Below are 15,802 nucleotides of genomic sequence, written 5' to 3' on the forward strand. Positions count from 1 at the left end.
CTGTGCCCTTTGCAAAGGGACCACATGGTCTGCTCTGACCACCAAGAGTGGCACCGGGACTATGAGCGTGATGCTGCCAACCTTGTCACTTACCATAAGAATCCATACAGTGGGGTCCAAGTCAGATCTTCCTTTCAGAATGGTTCAAATTTTCAGAAACAACACGTCAGCAAAGTCAAATGGTCTGGAGGCCATTGGCATAAGCTTCTGACCCTTATGTGGGACCACCTTTATATACCTGTTCAGCGCCTCACTAAGCTGTGAGGCTTTGTAAGGCAGAAATCCTGCCTCTTGGATTAGCTGCCAGTGCACTCCACTCTAAGTCACTCAGACAGCAGCAACATCTTCTCATACTTAGGCTAAGGCTATTTACTATCATCTGAGGCTGTTTCAGATGACTGAGATAAGCTGTCAAATCCTCCACAGTATTTATTTTTCTTTTGACCTTGAGGAATTTTTCCCATCTTCATCTGTGTTATGCAACTGGCAACCACTCTTCACTTGCAGTAGACCACAAGAAAGGAAATTCGCCTTCTTAAACATGGGAAATCACAGATTCCGTGGACCTCCGTTGTTCATTTTCATTTGTCTTTACTTTTCTCAAAGGCAAAGGCAGGCCCACTACCATCAAGTTTTACATTTTTCCTAATAGGAAAGTGATGGTTATTCATTTTCTCACTCTTTCTTTGTGGAACTGACACATCATGATGGACCTCAGCAGTAGCAACACTGGCATCATACTGGTTTCCTAATATTTCTTTCCTTTTTGTTCAACTGGGTCCTGGGTATTTTCGCATCCATTACATCTTTTCTGTTCTTCCTTTGATGTCACTTTTAAGTCTGGCTGTTTTATAATGGTTGTCTTCTCAAATTTTGGGGATGGTGATGGACTTTTAATCACTGTGTTATAAGAGGATATTTATCATCAACTTTCAAATGGTGCTTATGCTGTTGAGCTAAATCCCAACCTTAAATCAAATTTCAAATTCCTTGATTTGTGACCAGTCTTTTTGGTGAGAGTTTAACTAATAGAACTCCAGTGTGAATACCAGGATTGGACCATGAATCTGTGACAAATTTGAGAAGCCTAATCCCATGACTACAAGAAACTTTGGGGGGATATCTAGTTGCAAACAAAGAATAATGCATTTCCCTTATACAAAAGGCATTTAGTCTGTCTCTAGGATTTGTCAAAATCTTAAAGTTTCAGCACTATTGAAAAGTCCAAGTCCCAAGTCTCCTGCCAGAGGTAAGGCAAACTGTTAGCTGTGAATCTCTGTACAAATGAAAAAAATGTAAACACTTTCAACATTCAGAACACACTAATACAAAGGAATGCACAGGAACAAGAACAAAGCAAGCCCAAACTCCAATAAGGCAAGCATTAAATCCTGTAGCTCCATGTAAAACATCCAAAGGAATTTGTGGCAAGTTATGAGCTCCTAAAAGCTTGCATGAGTCTACTCCTGTGGCACTTCCCTGGTTGTATCTCCCAGGGAGAGCTTCTCGCTTAGGCCCATTTTGTTCCCTGCTTGTAGCTTTCCTTAGATGATTCATGTTCCTGGCTTCTCCAAACTTCTGCAGTCTCCAGTGCATCTTTGGATTAACCCTCACAGCTTAATACATTGCCCTCTCAGGGGCACACTGTTTGGCCTCCCAAACCTTCTGAAATCTGGGAGGAAACATTTAATCTTATAACTCTTGCATTCTACATGCACCCAAAACCTATGCCACATGGATGATACATTGTCCACTGCCAGCTAGAGCAACAGCAAGGCTTTGCTGATTCTTTGTTGTAGGGATGAGTACCTGAATAACTGGGCACTCTGAATCCAAATCGGAGGAACAAATTCTCTAGGGTCTGCCACGGTGGAATATAGTGTGGCTGCTGCCATTCTAGAACAAGGTGCTGTATGGCTTTCTCCTCAAAGCAAAGTCTTTTACTTTTGCAGTTTTGACGCTGCAAAGGGTTGACACTTGCTGCTTCTTTTGATATTGTCAGGCCATCTTTGCTATTCTCTTGTATCTTCTCAGCAATCAAAATCTTCTTTGCTGTATCTTTGCAGTCCACACCTTTCCTGGAGCTTCTATTGTGGCCAAAGTCATTAACATTTTAAATCATTCTGCTAGGTTCTTTGCTCTTAAATCTCAAATCTGGCTAAAAGCCCCAAAGAATGCCTTGAAATTTCTTCTGCCAGATTAATCCAACACCCTTAAGCTCAGTCTCAGGCAAAGTCTCTGGACAGGAGTAAAACATAGATAAACTTTCTGCCATACCGTAACACACATCATTTGCACTCCAACAACCAGTGCAGTCCTTCTTAGCAGAAACATTTGTCTTTACTGGCAGGATTTCTATCAGCCTTCTGGTCTTCTGAGCTCTGACCAGAATCTCCCATACAGAACAGCCTAAGGTGGTGTTCCAGCTCTGCTCTTTCAGGCAACATCTCAGAAACTTTCCAAACTCTTCCCACAAGCCATTAGCAAAGGCTCTTGAACCACATGGTTAGGCATAGTCATAACAAAAGCCCACTTCTCTGGTATCAGATTCTATCTTGGGTTTCTCTTATTGTGGAGACGAAACACCTAACATCCAAGGTTAAAGGAGGAAATGTTATAGCTCACAGTTCCTATGAGGGGAAGGTCCATACCTAGGCAGGCCAGACCTATCTGAGTGTGAGAAATAAAGCTGCTTGGTATTACTTGGTATTACTGCAGTAAAATATGATATTTATTATGAAGCTAATCAACCCTGACCACCTGGCACTGTGATGGAATAAATAGAGTATACTATTCAACAGCAAGAATTTTTTTAAGTAATGGAGATATAACTGAATAGATACCTCACCATTCAGCTGAACATGTTGTTTGCTGATGGTGATGCAAGTGAGTAGCAATGCCATTTTAACAAAGATGTCATTTTAGCTATCAAGCCCTTTTCTAGCTATCCCTCCCAATTGCCATTTTGCTAGGTTTGTAGCACTAAAGAGATTTTGGCCCAATGACTTCATTCCAAAAAACCCATCCTGGGTGGAGCAGTAAGCAGCAGAGAAAACAGCTTCTCTGAGAAACAACATCTAGACGTGGGAATATACCATCCTGAGGAAGACAAGGAAGGAAGGAGGTGTGTCCTCTGGACTCAGGAAGAGTCTGAAATCTGAATCAAAGCTCACAGAGAGAGTGAAAAAAGCTTCAACAAAGAAGGCGTAGCTGGCACCTTCAGCTGGAGCCAGACTCACCGCATGAGGGGACCTGCTGGAACCTGGGGATGCTTGTTCATGGTGACAGTGGTGGCTGGCAATCGTGGAGGTCTCTGCAGAAAGACTTGGTGGTAGAGGTGAGCAGTGGAGGAGGACTGCATTGGACTAGTGGTGAGTGCAGAAGACTCAGTCCTCTGGCTAGATAGAGCCATCTTAAAGCTGTTCCACATAAGCCCAGAAACAGAACTGCTGCTGGCCCTCCCACATATCCTAGCTAGGTGCAGACCCATGTAAACTGCTTGGGTCAGCCCAATGAGTCTGGTCTTGGGGTAGGCCTGCTAAGGTTGTGTATACTTCATCATAAAGTAACTGGTAGCTTGGGATATCAGGACACTGGCTCCACAGTCTGTCTACTAGTGAATCCACAGAGAATCCTGGAAGTGAACTATTTTTGTTGTTGTTTTTTATTTCTAATTTTTGTTTTATTCAATTTGCTTTTTTATTTCTTTCTTTTATTCTTTTCTTTTTTTTTTGAATGTGAGTATGGTTCCTAACCTTCTTGTGCGTTTGACTTTGTTGTTATATCTTTTATCTCTTCCAGCTCTCTTTTCCTTGAGTCTTCTACAACAGTTTCCACAAGTTGGTAGGATCCATCTTTGTCCTCCAACCCCCTTGTAATCTCTTTCTCTTTTCCCACTTCTGTTTTCTCCTTAATCCATTTTGAATCTTAATCCTTGAGGACAGAATTGATATATTTCAGACTTATATATTGTGTTCTGTTATATGGTCACAAATTCAGTTCATACAGTTAAAAGTTGCAAATCAGGGATTAGCTCAGTTTATTGTTTTATAGGCTGTGTTTGATGCTATTGTTACCACTACAGTCAAAACTGACAAACTGGGTTCTAAATAGCTGTTGGCCCTGATAATCTATGACTAAGATTGACTAGGGGTCACAGAGAATACTGTGGCACGGTGCCAAAGAACCAAGGCCTAGGCCAGGTGACCAATAGCTTCTCTTCTCCAAGAAACTTAGGACATAAGATGTCCCAGTAGACTGAGCCCAAAAACCAGTTACACCTGGAAGATACCTCAAAGAAGTGAACATGACCAGGGTGTTCTAAATACCACTAATAAAGTAACCCACCATAGGCAGCTAACAAGTACCACTCAGGAATTAAACTAAAAAAGAAAAGGAAAGACAAGACATTTAAGACACAATCTCAGACACCCAGTTCACCAAAGGCAAACCTAGGGGGCAGTGAGGCTGGAAAACCCAAAACCTCCCTACTAGGGGTCTCCGAAGTGGTAATAAAGAAACTGAAAGAGGTTCTGGAAAAAATGAAATCAGAAATAATTTCTTGAATAACTACAGAGATTACCAAAATACACACCGTGCTTAGTGATGTTAGGGCAGACACAGACAAAAAAAATAGGCAGGCTTAAGCAAATTATGGAAGTACAAGACGGGAAACAAGTGGAATCCATAAAACAGATTCAAGCAGATATCCAGCAGAATTAAAAACTCCATTGAAAGTATTCAAAGCAGACTAGGTCAGTGTGAGAAAAAGATCTCAGAGATTGAAGAGAGCCTTGCAGGAAAAGAAAGGTTTCTCAAAACTAGCAAGGGAACATGAGAAATCAATCCAGCAGCTGCTAGACGAGAGAAAGAAGAATAACTTGAGATTAATTGGAGTCCATGAATAAGCAGGAAATACCACAAATGACATAGAAAACATATTCACAGACGTGACAGAAAACTATCCTGGTAGAGAAAAAAAGTTTGACCTACAAGTAAGTGAGGCATATAGAACTCCAATTAGCAATGATTCAAAAAAAAAAAAAAAAAAAATCAAGAGCCAGGCATATCATAGTCAAGATTTCAGAAATTCAACACAAGAATAGGATCTTAAAAGCTCTTATCCCGGAAAAGAAACAAATCACTTATAAAGGGAAGTCCATCAGCGTGCGTTTGACCATTGTCATCAGAGGAGCTTGGGACCTTGTTGGTGAGAGTGCTGTGGTTCATTTTGGCAGTGCTCTGGTCTTTACATCGAGCATTGCTTCCTGGCTCTGGAGGGCAAGATGTGTGCTGTTTTAATTTCTAAGAGAAACTTGTCTCGCTGGTTTTCTAAATGGGGTGGGTTTTTGTTTGTTTGTTTGGTTGGTTTTTTTGGTACCAGGGGGATCTAACTCATGACCTTATGCTTGCCAGGCAGGTACTTATGCTACCGAGCCAAAACCCTGGCTCCCTCACGATGGCTTTCTGACATGTACTAGACTGTTTCTATTGTCGTGGAACTTGGGACATCCACGTTGCTGGGGATGGCTATGGTAATTTTCAGGGCAGCCTTAGTTCTTATTTTGAGCCTGACTTCTTGGATCCAGTATAAAACCCTCAACCTGCCAGCAAAGCTCCTTCACTCCATGGCATAGACTTTCTAGCTTCCAGTGCTGAGCTTTGGGCCTTTCCAGTCAGATCTGTAAAACAGACTGGTGTGAGTCCTTCTTGAGGGCTCTCATCCTCCAGTTGAACTCATGGAAGACACTGTCATGGGCACTAGGTTTTCATCTGTACTCATGCAGGACATTGCTGTGGTATCTAGGCCCTTGGCTGAATATTCCCGGTCTTTAGAGTTGTGGACAGATTTCCTGCACTTTCTGTGTGGACCATCATAAATAATATTATAAATTCTGTGTCCTGATTCTAATTGTTCTCTTCACAATCCCTGACTACAACACTTACTAAGCTACTTTAGTGATCAATAAAATATTTCATTTATTATTAAGCAAATCATCCCTAATTGTCTGGGACTATATCAGAATAAATATTATTCAACAGCAGTCATCTCAAAGTAATGGAGATGTAACTGAGTAGACACATCACTATTCAGCTTCTAGAACACTTGAACATGTAGTTGTTTGCTGAAGGTTTCTTCCACCTAATTTTGGTGATCTGAACCATAGAGTGCTATTGCTTTGACATACTTTGTCAGTAGGGTCTTTTTTGACATGCAAAATGCACTGTAAAGCTGGCCATGGAAGGAGTAAATGGCTCTCTTCATGCCTGCTGATCCCTCATCTGAGACAAAATCATGTAATGGTTAAGAGAGTGGGCTGACGTACACTGGCTGGGGTTAAATCCATTATCTACTGAAGTGATACTGTGACTGAGGCATATCATGCAGTCACACTAAGCCTTAGTATTTTGATCTCAAAAATGGACCTAATAATACTAATTAGGTACACTGATTTGGTTGGGATATAATGTGCTGAGCATGCATTTGAGATGTTGAACAAGGTTTTTGATTCTATAGGCCTTAAGAAATACAAATTCCTTGCAGAAATCAGACTGTGCTCATGACAGAGAGGAGATACCTTCAATGCATCTTTCCTCTATTCCATTGTGGGGAAAAATGATTTTTGTAAAACTCTTTTCACTAAGTGCACACTAGTACCTTGCTCAGGGTACTTCAGCTCTTTTTTAGCAAGGATGATAAGTGGCACCTTTAGCACACTGCTTGTACCTGGCCCTTAGCTCCTCTTCTATCATCTTCCTCAAATTATGTAAATCAAAAAGAAATTGTCCCAAAATTTGCCTCTTCTTTCTGAATGGCAGCAGCTGTGGTGCTCCAACGCTTATCAGGAACATTTGTTCTACATAAACAGCTTATCTGGGTAAGGCAGGGATTCACAGCACTAGGAATGAGTTCTCTATTCATTGGAAAGGTATGTTGCCACCATCTTCTATAACAAGTGCAAAGTGACACACTTTAAAAACGAGTGAACTGATTTGTTCTCCTTCACTTTCAAGAGCTCTGAACCATTTCTGATTGTTCTGAATACTCTGCAGTAGCTCTGAACCACCGTGTGTCTTATATGGATTGTAGTCCTTATATGCCACACAAGAAGGTGCCATGTGCAAAGAGTACAAGTTACTAATACTGTTCGCTGATTCTATTTTATTGGCTGCCTCATGATCCTGTCTCTTGTCCAGAATCACTCTGCATGCATTTCTCCCTAGCTTCACTACAACTTCTGCATTGTTGCAGATTCTGGTTACTACATCTCTTCAAGGCAAATTTTTCCAAGGACCACTAAAGAGAGATCTATAGCATCTTAATAGTAATATCTTGGCTAAAAATACTAGAAAATGCATTTCCCCTTTAGACTCCCAGTGCTGTGTGACAATATCATTCAAATTATTCTCAGTCAGACTGTACATATGTGGGCTATTCAGTTAAACAAGTATCTGTCGTTTCTACCTGTATGGTTTAGTTTGCACCAAATCTGAAGGAATGGGACTAATGATGGGCCTCCTAGGAAGTCTCTTGTGCAGACATACGCTACGCACAATGATGTCACTGTATCCAAATATTTCAGGGTACTTTAACACTTTACAAACAACTACATGCCACCTTATCTCACCTTGTGTCTGGGTTGTGTGGGCACCTGTAGTGAGTGGTGAGTCAATGGAAGCAAAGGTTCCACTTCTGGGCCCAGCAGATCACAGCTGAGTTCCTGCTCAATTTCTCTCTCTCTGCTGTAGCAATTTGGGAGGTAAAGACTGCACTAAGAGGAGCCACACAGGGGAGGACAGCCCAACCCTGTCAGACTTCACGTCGGTAAAAACACACTGCTGTGTGGTTAGGACACCTGTCAGCTGCAGCTAACACTCAGTCAGGACAGTCAGCTCTGAAATAGGAAGGCTGGCCACTGGGCTTTGGAGGGGTTTCCCTAGGTGGGGGTGGGCAGTAAGGCCACAGCTTTCACTTGTGTATATATGTGGGCGTGTCCTCCTCTGGGCCCCATTAGAAATGTCACATAAACCAACTTCATTAACATTACAGTGGCTTCCCTTTTTGTACCCAAAATGCTTTTGCTTACTTGGTTAATCTACATGTATAGTATGTTCAACTCTACACAGATGACTTGTAGGTATTTATAGGATACTGTGCAAAACGAAGATCATTCAGAAGAATGAACTTTAGAAAGGGCCATCAATTCTTTGAAGTACTGTTTCATGCAAGGATAACTTAATGGAATTTGTGTACAACTACACATGTGGAAACTAAGGGACATTTACAAAGACCTGTAAATACACTGTCTTCAATAAACCTTCTTTTTAGGCACCCAACACTCAGAATACTGTTTCTCTTTTTCCCAGAGTTCAGATTTGGTATAACGCTGCAGCAAACACCTGCGTGTTGACTAAAAAAGGCACAAGGAAGAGCATCTCTCAGTCTACACAGAACTTCCCAGTAGTTCACAGACACCTTGCTGAACTGTATTTTTCAGATGAAGAGAGAAAAGTCTGGGAGGACAATTCCTTTCTTCTAAGGCAGTGCTGCCTACTCTGCCTGTCACAACTACCTTCCCAAGGGCCCGTGGTAGACATTTTCTCCCTAATCAACCACTCCAATGCAATTTTAATACCATTGACACAAGCAGATCTCTGCATGTATGAAACATGTATCTGTGTTTCACAAATACGTAGGTAAGGTTTGCCCCTTCTCAGAACCAATTTTTGTCCCTTCCCAGAACCAATTTTTCCCTTCCCAGAACCAATGTTTACCCCTTAGGGGATGGCTGAGCCACAAGAATGCATGTATGCGGACCCCACCAGTGGAAGGCCTGGACCTGTGTTCCTACTGAACCACAGCACTGCAGTTTCTCTCTGACCTTTCTTGCACCTTAGTTCTTCTAGTGTCTTTCAGTCATCTTCAGGGCAAGGCACGTCCTCCAGGTAATACACCAGGGGGTCCTGCCTGGGCTTTGTGTCTCACACCCCACTCCTGCGATCTTGCCACTCTTGTGATCCTGAACCACATGAATGCGCTGGAAGCTGGCCGGCCTTTCACTCACCAACTTCTTTCCTATACAGCTTCATTCCATCACTCCTCCCCTTCTTCCAGATGCTTGGAGGTCAGATCCTCTAGTTTTCCCTGACCCCAATCTCCTTTCCAGGATGAGCTACTGAACTTCGTATTTGAACTTCCTCTTTTCCAAGCACCTCCATTTGCTTGTATATTCCCCAGCTGTCTCTTCTAATGGATTGTGAGGGTCAAGAGGCTTCATCCCTGCCTCAGCAGCCCCAGCACCATGCATAGCAGGAATACTTAGCACTGCCAATGTGGCAGGAGCCTGCAAATGGTCCATGTCCACCCAAAAGCAGAAGTGGCTTTCTGGTTTCTTAAATCACAGGGCACTTGGTGGAACTTCCTACACAAATCACCCTCCTGGGCCTCAGAGGCCTGTTTGGGAAACCACCTCTTGGTCAGCTTTCAGCCCACAGTTTTGATGGCAATGGCAATGGCCCTGCTGTGGGCTCCAGAGTTACATAGAACATTCAGCGCTGACAAGCACGTTCTAGTCTCTGACTACCAGAAGGCCCTGGGCAAGGAGCAATACCTTAAATCAGTTATAGAGACACCACCTTGGGACTCAAGTGTAAATGTTAGGGAAGAAAAACCATTTCCACAATGTGGAAATAGACACCACTGTGTAGAAATAGGAGCCCTGCTGAGAAGAAAGGCCACACAAGTAATATGCCTTAGAGATTGACACTGAGGCTGGTCTTTGTATTCTGATTGCATCTTCTGAGTCCAAAATGTCCAGTGTGCATCAGATGTTCAAATTTAAGGATGCACAAACCTTTACTCACTGTGTTTTCTGCCATCTGTCCAGTCCTGGGGTGACAGTACTGCACATCACATGGCCTGCAACTGGCATTTGATAAACGTTCTTTCTCTTCCCTGGACAAGGTGTAGGTCACAGGAAAAGGGCAGTAATGTGAGCTGCCATGCAGATTTGTGAGATGTTGCCAATCATGTGCTTGGCACTGCCAGTGGACCATCTAACTTAGAAAGGTCTGGCATCATTGAACAGTGCACAGCATTGGAGGAAAGGCAGAGACAAAATTGAGAGAGCCTGGGTTCAATTTTCCGCTGCTTAACGGACTCGTTAAACCGCAATGTTAACAGCTCCAAAGGAACACACAGACCTGAAAGACTAGCTGGGAAGGATAAGTCATTGGTTTGTTAGAGACTGCTGCCGCCGCAATGTGCTGGTATAAGCCTGGGGTGCAGGGCCTTTCACCTAAATAAGTGACACAGGAGGCTTTGATGTGGCTGTGTGCCCCACTTCCGTCAAGTCCCTGTGCCTGGTACCCGCTTTCACAGTCCTCAAAAGGTAAAAGAAAACCATGGAGTATCACCTTGACACGTGCTCTGCCAAACGGTTAAACCCATCTCCTCTGCACTTTCCAGCTCTCTGTGAGCTCCCATGGCTTCCTTCTTTTCCATCAATGACAAGAAAGAGGCTGGACAGAGGAAGCTTCCCCATCTAGGCTGTTCCCATGCTCAGCCAAATAATCAGCTGAACTCTAACTCAATTGTATTTTGTTTCTGGAAGAATTTTCTTCTTTGTCAGTTTTTTTTGGGGGGGTGGGGTGGGGGTTCTAATGTTAGTAGTTCAGTAAAAATCTACACTCCAGTGAATGAAAAGTAAAATCCTAGTCACATGAAATCAAATTATGGGAAAAATTATATCATGACAGTCACTTTATGCCTGAACTTTTTAAACACATTTTTTGACTGGATTCACTGAGTTTTTTGGAATGATAAGCAGTTGTCACTGCGAAGAAAAGAACCCTGTGAATGGTAGGGTTTTAAAGCTGTCTTTACTAAGGACAGAGCCCTTTTCTATGAGACACATGCAGTAACCTCTCCCATTTGAGCTGCCTGATATGTATGCCATGTGGTCCATCCACGGTCCTTCCCAGCCTTGATGATGTGCACAGGAGCAAGCTGAGGACCCAGGGTCCTCACATGTAACCCGGAGGCTTTTGCTCGAGGTGCTTCCTCATGTTGGGATTGCTAATCTAGGCTCACTCACTGGCAGAGCTGTGGGCCCTCTGTGTCTGTGTGGGGAGTGACACTATCACTTCAGCCCTGAACAGAGCTGAGACTGCCAGGCAGGTTTTCTATGGTTGGCTAAACTCACATCCATGGTCGCCAATTATAGAAGGAGGCTCCAGACATAGGTCTGTTAGCAAATCTCTTTGTTCTGGAGAAGGGATGACCTGGATATGAGTCTGCGCTGGTAAACACAGTGCACCTAACCCCGTCTTCCCTGCCACGCGGTCCCTACAGGTCCCCTAGGTCCTTGTGGACCCCTTCCCTGCCTAGTCCCTGTGCTTTCCAACAGAAAACAGAACTCAGTACAGACACACTCCACCTGACAGGACATAGTGTGGTTCTCCCATGGAAAATACAGTTCCTGCAACTGGTGCCCACCACCTGCATGCCTACCGCATTGGACCTATGCCACTTCCTCCATTTACTTCACTTCAGTGCAGTCTCCTCATGCATTCCACTGGACTTTGCCCCTCTTCACTCTTGAATATGCCCTGTGTGTCCCTCCCAGGCCCAGAGCTACTGTTTGCACAATATCTAAAATGTCATCTTAGGAATTACGTTTCACTTACTTGTTCTGTTTTTGCCTGTCATCTCTACTAAAATGTAATCTCCATGAGAGCAGGGATTTGCGTTGCCTGCTTTGGTATCATCGGTAACTAAAGGACAACCTGGCACACAGTATGGGTTCAGATTTAAGTATGGAAAGGAGAGAGAAATAAAAATGAACCTATTTCTCGCTGGCGAAGCTTGGCTGACAAAGGGCAGAAGTCTCCTTTGGTCTCCTGACAGATGAGGGGCCAGACATTCAGAGTGCTAAAGCCAACTCAGCTGAAGGGCCTTGCTGTGACTGTACTGCTGAAAATGCACAGAACTGCCACACAGAGGCTGTAGGCTGGCTGCCACTGAACACTGTGAGAACCAGTTCATGTGCTGTTTGTGCCTTGCAAGTATTACAGGCTACAGAATACGCCAGAAGTTTTGTGATCAAAAGCAGTTGAAGACAAAGAGGAATTATTATGGAAACCCAACCAAAACCAAGCATGGTCTCTAGGAAACCAGAAATGTGATAAAACTCAGGACTTATTTAGCAGGTGTTGGAAGTTTTATAACATTTCATATGGAAACAGGATGGGATCTGAACTTGGTCTCCCTGATAATCAAGGAAAGCCTCTTTGGAATTTCATTGTAGGTGTTTGCTGTAAATTTCTTGTCCTCAAAAGTGGTGCTGGTTGTGTCACCACCCAGAGATACGAGGGAGTCCTTGATGACACCAGACATGCATTGGCTGACCCAATTTCTGGACCAGGGGATTCTAGCTCCTCCTCCGCAAGCAGCAATACCTGGGCACCCTCTACTTTGCACCTACGAGGCAAGGGAGCCCAGTACTCACCTCCAGTACACTAGCACGGCAATAAGAAGGATGAGGCACACGAAGGTCAAGGCTGAGACTACAATCAGAGGGATGATCCAGTCCATCCTCCCCGGAGAAACACGGCTTATCATTCCGGAAGTGTTCTTTTCTACTGCAGAGAGAAAGCAGCTGAGTTAGAGGATAAGAGGCAGCAAAGCTTGGAAGCCAGAGCATGACGTGAATTTCAGCATGGTTTCTAGAGAGCTGGGCTGCTTGCTCTGGCTGCCCCATGTCAGGAGGAATAATTGGCAGGCCTGTCAGTGTCCTGCCCTGTCCCAATGAACGTATGGCTTTTTCTCAGGCTGCATTCGCTACTGGCCAGTGGGATGGATTTGTTCACAAGAAGATAGATGTGGAGCCTTGCTCTGAGAACATTACCAACCCAGAAGGGTGCAGTAGGAAATGTGGTTGAACCCCCAAAAAGGGGCAGGAAAGAGGCAGAGAGAATCTTCCTGTGTCCCTTAGAGCGAGGGCAGGAGAAGCTCCACAGCAGGTTTCTTGCAGAACCAAGACAGTCTTAGGACTACAGTGCCAGTGCTTCATGCCAGTTTCTCTTCTACTGCCCCTTTCTTTTTTTTTTTTTTTTGTCTTTTTCATTTTTTATCGGTACCAGGGATCGAACTCACGACTGCCTGCTTGCAAGGCAGGCGCTTATGCCGCTGAGCTAAATCCCCAGCCCCTCTACTGCCCCTTTCTACAGTGGCTGCATGCCGATTCAGCTGTGGGACATAGTGGGACAGTCACCTAATTTGAGGCTCCTTGCTCTCCTGCTGAGGTGGGTATGGGACTCAAATAGGGCAGTGGTACTCTTACCCTGGCATGTTTGTCAGTAACAAAAACAGAACCCCAGTACATCTCTGTAAGAGCACCCCAATGCTTCTGTCATCTGACCTGCTCCTCCGATCTCTGCTTTTCCTCTCATCTGGTCCTCCAGCATTTCCTTCCATTCTGTCACCTGCTACTGATCCTTGCCAGGTAAAAAACACAGGAAGCCATATCTTACTGCTCTTACAGAACACAGTTCCCTCAAAGTCTCAGCCATAGGGCTGGGTTAAGAGAGAAAGTTTACCAACTGGTCAAGGAGTACCTCTCACTGAGGCAGTCTCCTCCTCCACCTCTCCAGGCCCTGAACATCTCTACAAGTCTCCAGAGGCCTCAGTAGGAGATCCTGGTCTCCCCTGAACAGTGTGTCAAATGCTGGGAAAGAGCCAAGTGTCTAGAGGGAAGGCCAATTGCAGGCATGGGGCTAGAGGAGCCCAGCAGGCAGGAAACAAAGTGAGAATTCACTAGGACCACAAAGGGAAGCTCTTTAAAAGCTGTCTACAGCCTCGCATGTACTCAGCAAAGATCCCACCTGCCCTGTGAAAGTGAGGCCATCACTACACAGCCTGCTGTCACACTGTAGGACAGACTAAATGCAAGCTTAATCAGGCTAGGTTTCCATGGGCGAGGAAGTGGGATGGGAAGGAGACAAATAATTGCCCTTGGGGGCAGGTATTTAAGGAGGCAAGACTCCCAGTCATTAGAGGAGAGTTAAGGTCCACTTAAGTCCATTAAGGAGAGTTAAGGTCTGCATTTCTGACACAGACCCCTGAAGCGGGTGGTATGATTTGTCCCTGCTCAGGAGTAAAAACATCATGAGGCGGGCCAGTGAAGCACAGATTGATCACATACCATTCTGGAGACACCGTATTTATAGGTATTTATAGGATGTGACACTGTCCATGCTGCCCTATTTCTGCCTGCCCATTTTCCCCACAGCACGGGCATCTTCTGGGTGCGGCATGCCAGGATGGTCCATAGAACATTTCACAGGGGCATCTTATGCCCATTTAAAGGAAAGAGGCAACCCTCGAACAGGTCATCTAAACACAATGAATGTGCTCACCTAGGGAAGCACGACCTGGATGCTTGGGGCTCCACAGCCTGCCCCCAGCGGTGATGAGTACAGCACAATCTGCAGGAGGGAGAGGAGCTCACTAGGCAAGCACTGGGGCAGAAGTGTGTTCTAGACAGAGACCATGTGTCTGGTGAGAGTGCAAGAGCAATGCAAAGGGGAGCCAGAGGGCAAGCCAGAAGCTAGTTCAGCCAGGGACTGCAGGGCGAATTAAGGGTCATGGTTCTAGTTCTAGAGATGGTGCCTGAAATGGCAGGCTTGAAGCCAAGGCAGACACATCAGGTGTGCACCCTCATCTGCACATTATGCTTGCATGGAAGAGCAAAAATGTCCAGCCAGAGAAACTAGCATGCAAATGAGAATGATTCTGTGGGGCACCAGCAGGGGTCAGCTGAATCAGGCAATTAGCTGGCTGGTGGTGGGGCCAGGATATTCTGTTAATGGAAAAGATGTCAGGAGGGTTGACCATGTAGACCACATGTGCAATGAACTCACCATTTCCTGGGGAAGCCCTAAGACACAGGGAACTTGCCGTGTCTTAACTGTCTCCCTGCTCTGCTCTGTACAGCAAAAGGTCTCACCTGTGCTACAGATGGCAGGCAGATATGGGCACAGGGTGCAAATGCCCTGTTTCTTTCATCCTACATAGCTCGAAATGAGTCTTTGCCACAAAACTCCCTCCCATTCCTCAACAGTCACAGATACCAGCACCACGGTCTGTTTACTGTCCTGAGACCAGTCAGACTATCCTGGATTTCTGTACCTTCAGAAGAGCCCCACAGGGACTCCCTCTGTGAGGGTCAATGGCAACTTATATCATCCCTCAAGTCACAGGTCCATTCTGAGGTGGCACTTTGGTTTGTCCCTCCATCTCTCCTCCACAAAGTGAGTATTCAAAGTTGTCTTCATATTCTCAGGGAGGCTCAGGGCCAGATAAGCGAGTTACCACCACTAGGGACCCCCTGTGTGCCCACAGCTAGAGGAGAAAGGTTAAGTATGGAGGATATGGGCCCTGAAATCATGGCCAGCCTGGCACATGGCTCTGCTGAGTCAGGCTGCACAAGTTGGTAGATGGTACTATGTGATCCTATTTTGCTAAGGGGCTCAAGAATGGGCTTGGTGCTATCTGAAAACCTGGTGGGGGAAAGTTTCCAAGTGCAGAGAAGACTTCAGAGTGACAACCATTTGCAACCTGAGATCCTCAGGAAATGATGCTGATCACAGCAGACCACTGCATTTGCCCAGTTCTTTCACAGAAGACACAAGAAAAGGAGACAGGCGTGCAGGCTTGCATGTACGGCACCATAACGTTGATCCTGTTGTAAATTCACAGAATTTATCTTTCTGGTACTATGGGACAGGATTCCCAACTCCA

At 44.8% G+C, this 15,802-nt stretch overlaps 1 protein-coding gene across 4 annotated transcripts in view; it reads right to left on the reverse strand.

Annotated features, from left to right (window-relative positions):
• Ptprg (protein tyrosine phosphatase receptor type G) overlaps positions 1-15,802 on the reverse strand; it is a 671,458-nt gene that overhangs the window by 86,612 nt on the left and 569,044 nt on the right. For 2 of the 4 annotated variants that reach the window (XM_003480132.4, XM_013143913.3), the window contains exon 13: positions 12,510-12,642. In XM_003480132.4, coding sequence (XP_003480180.2) covers positions 12,510-12,642 — 133 coding nt within the window. The remainder of the gene's footprint in view (positions 1-12,509; positions 12,643-15,802) is intronic. The other 2 variants (XM_063257832.1, XM_013143912.3) reach the window with 1 other exon arrangement.

This window comes from Cavia porcellus, unplaced genomic scaffold, assembly GCF_034190915.1.
Source record: "Cavia porcellus strain 051 isolate PalLab524CR breed Dunkin Hartley unplaced genomic scaffold, mCavPor4.1 scaffold_10, whole genome shotgun sequence".
NCBI lineage: Eukaryota > Metazoa > Chordata > Mammalia > Rodentia > Caviidae > Cavia > Cavia porcellus.